Here is a 9,108-nt window from a genome sequence, read left to right as displayed (position 1 = left end):
TTTAAATGGTTTTATAAAAGAAGAAGTGTATGTGGAACAACTTCCAGGTTTGAAGATTCAAATTTCCAGATCACGTTCTTAAATTGACAAAAGCTCTTTATGGTTTAAAACAAGCTCCTAGAGCTTGGTATAAAAGATTGTCAAATTTTTTAATTGAAAAAGGTTTTTCAAAAGGAAAGGTTGACACTACATTGTTTTTAAAACATAAAGGTAAAGATTTATTAGTAGTTCAAATTTATGTTGATGATATAATATTTGGCTCTACTAATGATGTTCTTTGCCAAGAATTTTCTAAGCTAATGCAAAGTGAGTTTGAGATGAGCATGATGGGGGAGCTCTCATTTTTCTTGGGACTCCAAATCAAGCAAAGAAAAGATGGCATCTTCATTAATCAAGCTAAGTACGTCAAAGATATGCTCAAGAAGTTTGGAATGGAAAATGGGAAACCTCATAACACTCCAATGAGCTCTTCAACAAAGCTTGACTTAGATGAAGGAGGTAAATGTGTAGATGTTAAATTATATAGGTCAATGATTGGCTCTTTGCTTTATCTAACTGCAAGTAGACCGGACATTATGTTTAGTGTTTGCTTATGTGCTAGATTTCAATCATGTCCTAAGGAATCACATTTACTAGCTGTTAAGAGAATCTTTAGATACCTTAAGGACACTCATAGTTTAGGACTTTGGTATCCTAGAGACTCTAGCTTTAGCTTGCATGCCTTTTCTGATGCGGATTATGGAGGATGAAAATTAGATAGGAAAAGCACCTCCGGTACTTGTCAATTCCTTGGAAATATGTTGATTTCTTGGTTTTCAAAGAAACAAAATTGTGTTGCATTATCTACCACTGAAGCGGAATACATTTCAGCCGGTAGTTGTTGTGCACAAGTTTTATGGATGAAACAACAACTTTTTGATTATGGAATTGAAGTAGGTACCATTCCTATCAAGTGTGACAATACTAGTGCTATTTGTCTCACTAAAAATCCCATCCAACACTCTAGAACTAAGCATATTGAAATAAGACATCACTTCATTAGGGACCATGTCACTAAGGAAGATGTAGTTCTAGAATTTGTTGATACTTTGCACCAATTAGCGGATATTTTTACAAAACCCTTAGATAAAGAAAGATTTTGGACACTTAGAAGAGAATTAGGTTTAACTGACCTATCTTCACTTAGTGTTTAAAATAATTTAGCACTTTTAATAAATACTGAAAATGCTTATAATAATAATTTTTTGATTGTATTCTTGCTATTAGTTAGGGGGAGTTTATGATTCTTAATAAAAATTAATTTTATGTTCAAATAAAGTTTGAAGATTAATTTGATTGATTGAACATAATTAATTTTTGATATATGAGTTGCCATTACCATTAGAGCCAAATTATTTAGCATTTTAAGTGTTTAAAACGGATTTTTGACATTTTTGTACTTCATGCACCGATGCATTTAACAATGCATCGATGCATCCTTGAATATGCATCGATGCATAAGACCATGCACCGATGCATCCGTCGGGTTTTAGGTTTAAAATCTTCATCTTCTTCATTTTTCTCAAAACCTAAAACATAAACTCACGGCCGTTCGTCCCACTCTCACCTCAAATCTCTATTTTTGCTCAAAATCTTTGGGAAAACATCGGATTCTTCAAGTTTTTCATCCTACAAACCTGCTACACTCATTAAATCTCGCAAAACATCTCCTCATTCCCCTCAATCCGAATTTTTCAAGGTATTTTCACAAAAACTCTATTTCATTAAATTTTTGAACTTAGGACTAGTTTAGATTAGTTCTAGTTTGAAATAATTATCGGGCATTGGCTATATGATGATTCTAAACTAGTTTCTACAACGAATTTCATCAAAAACGCATAATTTTTCAAATTTTTTTGAAAATTTCGAATTAAAAAAAAAATCAAAAAATTATTGATTCAATTGTGTTGTTTTCATGAAAACTATGCGCATTATGATATTAATTTTAAATAGTTTTCAAACCTTTGCCCATTAGGATTATGTTAGAGAACCTTGAATTATTGAGGACTCATTTGAGTTTTGGGATTGAATTTTGTGCATACATGTGTTTTTAAATTGCAGGTGATATTTTTTTCCCGATTTCCCTAACCATGTCTAATCCCAAACGCCCTAGATCATCCTCGAGTCGGTCTCACCAAAACCGTCCTCCCGCTCCTAGACCTCAAAATCCATCCAATATTCCTTCATCCCTCATTAGTACTTGTTTTAACATGCCTGAAAACTGTAGGGATGAATTGTACTCTAGGTACATGAACTCCTTCCAATCCTATCGTATTAGGGAAGAGCGTATTCCTTCTCTACAAGCTATGATAAAACTTGAATTTGAATACCTCCCAATTCTTCGCCGATGGAAGTTTGATAAACTATTTTCTCTTCAACCCATCGTCTTTCACCAACTTGTCCGCATCTTTTATTCCAATGCGGTTTGTATTCAGAACACAACTCAGTGCGGTACTATAGCGATTAGATCATATCTTTTAGGACAATATATCACTATTACTTCTGAATCCATCGCATCTTATTTTGGTTTAGATGACGAGGGTTTATTTAATGAGAAGGAAGATGTGGAATATCCATATCTTCCTAATGTTAGTGTCAGTACCTTTAGGTCTCACCACGATCGATTTCTTCACTTAATGATCTCTTGGTGGTTTAGACCATCCGCAGGTCGGTACTCCACACTACGTACTACAGACTTATGGTGGATGCACTGTATAAAGAACAAAAAGAAAATCAATTTTCCACATATTGTCTTTAGCGTGCTTGTCGATATCATAAACATCATTCCCTCAAAGCATGTAGAAACCCTACCTTATGGTTGTCTACTAAGCAATTTGTTTATCAAACTCGACCTAGATGTCTCCCTTGACAATCCTATTCCGCTCCAAAACCCAATCAATATCACATCCTTAAAGAAATCGGATTGGAAATTGGATGAGACCACCGGACTATGGTCTTTTCGACCCGGTAAGCAAACCCCGGGAGCTAGTTCTTCACGAGCTGCTCCTAGTTCTTCTTGTGCTCCTCCTCCTCCTCCAGCTCCTGACGCAGATAATGATACAGAGCTTCAAAGGCTTATGAGAGATATTGACGAGGAAGTACCAGCTCGGTAAGATGATCAAACGCCACCTTATTTCCAATCTTTTCTAGAGTCGTTTGATCTGCGTTTTGCTTCCATGGAGTCTACGATTACTGAGTTTCAGAGGGAGATGCGTGATCGTATGGATGCTCTTACTCTTGAAGTTAGAGCTCATTATCCTCCTCCTCCTCCCGATTCCGCTATGGATGATTAAACGTTATTTGATGATATTTGGTTTTAAACTTTAAGAACTTGGATTGTTAAACTTTTTGATTTGAATGTTTATGTTTGTTTGGATGTTTGGATGCTTGAATATTTGAACTTAATTTTTAATATATTTGGTTTGAATTTTATTCATTTTGCATCATTAGATATATGACCAATTATGCAATTTCACATTTTATTATGAATATTGTTTATGAAAACTAATGACTAATCTCTCTTTTGATTGTGATCTTAGCAGCTTATTGTTAATAAATCAATTGGCTAATTTTTTTTTAAATTCTTGTTTAAAACGTTTATATAGAGTCTTTTTGATTTAACAAAAAGGGGGAGAAAATTTAAGATGTGCTATAGTAAGGGGGAGTAAGTTTTTCAAAATCAATTTCAAAAATAATTTCTTAAACAAATCTTAAAATTATTCAAATGTTTTGTTATATCAAAAAGGGGGGAGATTGTTGAAAACATTTTTGATATTTCGATATAACAAATTAAGTTAAATGAATTTTAAGATTTCACAAATGATTTTACAAATTCGATTCAATTAACCGAATATCAAATTATTACTCCAAGTTTTTCAAGATCAATTTTAATCCTTACTAAATGTGTAAAATTGTGATTTGTACTTAAACTATTTTTGAAACAATTTTCACAAAGTATTTTGAACAAAAAACAAGCCTTAAATCAATTATTCAAAGGCATGCACCGATGCATCGATGAATTAATTGAACATCGAATGCATTCCATGCACCGATGCACTCTCCATGCATCGATGCACTCTGAATATTTTCAAAACATCGAATGCATTTGATGCATCGATGCACAAGACATGCATCGATGCATCAGGCTATTTTTCAAACATCGAATGCATTTCATGCATCGATGCATACTTGGTGCACTGATGCATCAAGTGTTCCAACGGTCAAAATATTTGAATTTTACACGTATGCACCGATGCATACTTGATCATGCATCGATGCATGAGACGCTCCACCTAGAAAAATTAATTGTTTTCACACTTAAACGGCTCTATTATCCCCACTAATTATCACCAACGTTCAGAATTGATTCAAGGGGTATTTAAACAAGTTCTGGAGCCTTTGATCAAGAACAAGAAACATCAATCAACTAGAATCAAGAGAGAATCAAAGAGAAAGCATCAAACCTCAAGTTTGAGTATTTCAAGCCTATTTTTCATCCAATATTCATTTGCTTTCAAGAACGCTTTTGTACTCAATTGTATTTATCCTTGAGTGTTCTTTTCTTTGTTCTAGAATTGTGCAAACATCTTACCTTATGAGGTTTTCTTGTAAGTTTGCAAATTTGTAATCTTCTATTTGGGAAAAAGAGTGTTCTCAAGAGTTGGGGTATACTCTTGAGGGATTTTGTAAGGTTATCTCTTTGGCCTCAAAAGAAAGAACAAATTAGTGAATTTGTTGGAAAATCCTTAGTGTGGATAGCTAAGGTAGTGGACATAGACTTTGTTTGAGAAAGTCGAACCACTGTAAATCGCTGTGCAATTACTTTAAATTTTCTGCAAAAGCTTCCACGAAATTTTTAATTGCCAATTCACCCCCCTCTTGGCCGATTCCGTAAATCGATTAACTCAACATATTTTAAATCATTTTAATGAAAAAAATAAAAAATTTAATATATTATAATTGAAATATAACGAAGAGCTTCATTGAGTTAGAATTTTCCTGATAGTTGAGGACTTATCGTAGTAAGCATTTTAACTTATGCATTGACTTGTTTATATCTCGATTAGAATAAGAATTTTATATTTTATTATTTATTCATTATATATTTGAAGAAAACTTTAGGGAAACTCGATTTTATTGAATTAGTTTATTTTAATATAGAGTTGTTAAATAAGATTAGAATCCGATCGATGTTATAATATTTTAAAATATAAGATATGATACATTTCAATTCAATAAAATTAGAATAATGAAGACAATTTATTAATTTAAAATATGTAAAATGAAACATTTCAATTATAACATATTAAATTCACTTTTATTTAAATTTTTACATTAAATGTGATTTAAAATATAAATAAAACATATTCATTTATTAATCAATTATAATATTTGTTTATATATATTTTATATTTTCATACTATTCAATTATTTTATGTTTGAGTACTTATGAGTTCATTTGTTACCATTAACTATATCATAAATTATATAGATTATGTTATGTATCATAAATAAATTTAATGGTCTAGTTTAGTGGTTAGGGCACTTAGTTTTTCAGCTTGTGTCCTAGGTTCAAACCCCACCAATTATAGTTATTGATTTAATTTATTTTCCATTCATTCAATTGGTGACATGTGGCACCATTTGATTGGAGGAAAAATTTATTAAATAAAAAATTAAAAAAAATCCAATCACATAGTGACATATGTCACCATCGGATTGAAGGTCAAATTTATTGAATTAAATAAAAGTTAGGATCAAATTAATAGAAAGTGTAAGCAATAAGGACTAAATGTGTAATTATACAAATTTTATTAACTATCACATTATCTCCTTTGTTAATATTTAATGTCAGGTGGCTTGATTGACAAGATTTAAATAGTTAGGTAATCCAATTGACAAAGGGGTATATAGTTGGGTGATCAATGATATAGTTTACCCTAAAAACTAATATTTTATATATACTATATTTTAATTAAATTACATTTAGTTTTTTAACTAATTTATAATTATATGTTTAGTACTTTCTAATTTAACATTTTATAAATTAATTTAATAATGTTTATCATTAACTGTGCTCATATATGCTCGTCGAGTGTGGCAACATTATCCTTTATGAAAACACCCTTATAAAAATAAAAAAGGCTTAGTACTAAAGAATATATATATAGATTATATCATTTTTTTATTTAGGTGTTTAATTTTTTTGTTAATTCAGGTGTCTAACATTTTAAACGTTACAATTTTAAGTATCTCAATTGTAACGATCGTTAAAATATTCCGTTAAGTGACACATGTAACATTTATATAATTTTGAAATTTTATTAAAATAAAAAACTTAAAAATATTATTTTATTAAAAAATCTCAAAATTTCATAAATATTAAAAAAACTCAAAACTTTAAAAACTCTAATTTCAATCTTATATCCACGTTTGCGGTCAATTTTGCAATTGTTATCGTCAACGGAGCCTACCCTCGAACGCGTTTCCACCCGAAGATCATTTACCCGATAAACAATCACTCAAAAATTACACCCAACGATAAAATCAACGGTAAACCTGACGAATCAAACAGTTGAAATTCGCAACATATGATGATTTCGACAATCATATCAAAGACAAGACTGATGATGACAAACAAAAGATATGGCAAGGTCGACGTCAACGTCCGTAGTCAGTAATTGAAAAGGTAAGTTTATGGTTAGAGATTTTATGGTTTATTTTAAGAAATTTTAGAGATTTGAGTTTTTTTTGTAATTTTAGAAAGATTAGGGTTTTTAAAATATAATAATATTTTTAAGTTTTTTTAAATACAAAATTATCTACTATGATATATGTCACCTAATAAATTTTTAATGGCCATCACGAACCATTTAAAATGATAATATGAGACACCTAAATTGATCGAAAAAATTTTAAACATCTAAATTAAAAAAAATACAGTTAGATTTTTTTTATTAATCTAAATAATAATAAACTTTCCCTCCAAATTGAAAACGACAAATTTTTACTGTATTTGCAATCCGTGTGCGTGTATCTATTCATTTCTCATTCTGCTACAATTATACATGAACTCTGCAGCCGAGAAATATCCAAAATCTCGGTGCCGTTACTGATAGTCTTTTTAACCCTAACCCTCCTCGGTTTACTCTCCTTTACTCCCAAGAAGAAAGCCTGCTTCTCATGGACCGTTGCCTAGGATTGAACTGCTCCGCGCCGCGCCGGATCGCTGCTCGTTTCTTCTCTGCCATTGAGCGTCGTAAGGTGAAGACGAAAGGAGAAGGTGATGACGTGGCCCATCCCAATCAAGCCGCCGCTCGTCCTGATTTGTCATCAGGTGAAATTTGTATTAGTTTCTGATTGATTACAACAATGTCAAGAGGAATGTGTATCGGTACAAAGCACTATTTATTTGGAATTTAATTTCATGAGATAGTGTTTGGATTTATTTGGAGGAACGAAATACAATATATAATATTATTTTTGAAGATTTTTAAATAATAAAATATTCGTAGGATAGTTAATCTTATCGAATTAGACCATTAGCATGCTCGATTTTCTCTTATCGGATATGCGAACCAATTTGAAAACCATGGGATTTGGGATATACCGACTTTAGGTAAGAAAGGTTTATAATTTGATTTTTGAGTTCTAATTTCTAATTTGTTCCGCTTTTTAACCAAAAAAAAACACAGAAAGATGCAGGACGGAAGCTAATTTCAACGTGGTGATAGGATGCTTTTTGCTGCAACTGGTTGCTGAGAGTAAAAATGAACTTCAAAAGATAACGGAATTGAGAATTCAAATGGAGAGTGTTCTTAAAAATGTTAAAGAGGAGCTTCGAAATGAAGACTTATTCATTTCTGCTAAAGAGATTGAATCAAACAATGGCGTCCAGGAAGGTTTGAACATGGAGAAAGTAATATTTGATCAGCCTTTGAAATTCGATGATGTGCCGAAAGAAGATAGTTGTCTCGAGGGAATGGATAGACTTGAAACAGAACTTGAAGTTGAGTTAGAACGTTTAGAACTCCATTTCCGTTCAGGCAAATTATCCACAAATCAACCTCAGGATCCCATAGAGGTACGTCTGAAACTTTCAAATTTCTTTGTTTCGCATATTTAATTTGAACCTACTGATCCAAACTAAAAAAAAAAATTGTTTTGATTTATTCAAATCTAATATTCAACTTATTTCAATTTGATAGTAAAATCTTTTATAACTTTAGAATCTTAATTTTATAATACTCAAAAACTACAGGTACATATTGACTTAATGATACTTGACAACTTTAAGATTTAAGATTAGTGTTTATAATTTATAATTTAAAAAATCCTTAAAATAGATAGGATTCAAACCTACACTAATTTAAACTAAAAAAACAAATAAATTATTAAAATAAATCGAATTTAAAGTGTTCAGAACCTAAAAATAAAATGTTTCACACTTGTAATCACATGATATGAAAAATCCCAATAATGCAAATCAACGGTCTTCGAGTTAAAATTAACTCAAACCTAGAATGATTTTAAATGGTAGTGTTTGCAAGTACAGGAGAGTAGTGTTAATAGTTCAAGTAGAAGTGAGAGTATGAGCTATGGAGAAGTGGTTGATCCTACAGAAGAAGATTGTCCGGACTTGCAACCCGCGGTTCCTCCGTATGAACTGGAGAGACGGTTGCACGAATTGCTGGAAACGAGGCAAGAAGAGCAGATAAGAGAATTAGAAATTGCTTTGGCAAGTGCAAAGCAAGAGCTTCGTGACAAGGAAAAAGAGATTTATTGGTGGAAAGACACTGCACAGCTTATGTCAATGCATGTTCAAGAACCTTCACGATATATGGTCAACATGCCCACCAGTTGAGGTGAGAAAATCGCTACTTTACTGTGGTGCTTTTTTGAGAGATTATACATATGTAGCTGAAATCAGCATTGTCACTGTAGTTGTTGGTGTTTGAAGATGAATTGCTTGCTTCCCTTTTGTGTCGCTAGTCTTTGGATTTTTGCTTAATGGCGTTTTGGTTTGTTTGCCAGTGCATTGGAGAATAAGGAAACAGGGAAACTAATTCA

The 9,108-nt window shown here is 31.8% G+C and overlaps 1 protein-coding gene across 1 annotated transcript; it reads left to right on the top strand.

The window, feature by feature from the left end:
- Nucleotides 1-6,684: 6,684 nt before the first annotated feature.
- On the top strand, nt 6,685-8,902 carry LOC120192189 (protein POLAR-like 1). The gene is made up of 4 exons (XM_039195017.1): nt 6,685-6,711; nt 7,120-7,375; nt 7,734-8,122; nt 8,594-8,902. The coding sequence occupies exons 1-4, from the start codon at nt 6,685-6,687 to the stop codon at nt 8,900-8,902; spliced, it is 981 nt and encodes a 326-aa protein (XP_039050948.1).
- The last annotated feature ends 206 nt before the right edge of the window (nt 8,903-9,108 follow it).

The sequence above is a fragment of the Hibiscus syriacus genome, unplaced genomic scaffold, assembly GCF_006381635.1.
Source record: "Hibiscus syriacus cultivar Baekdansim isolate YM2019G1 unplaced genomic scaffold, ASM638163v2 tig00116972_pilon, whole genome shotgun sequence".
NCBI classification, from domain to species: Eukaryota; Viridiplantae; Streptophyta; class Magnoliopsida; order Malvales; family Malvaceae; genus Hibiscus; species Hibiscus syriacus.
The sequence above is the reverse complement of the archived record's forward strand: the minus strand, read 5'-3'. Positions and strand labels throughout refer to the sequence as shown.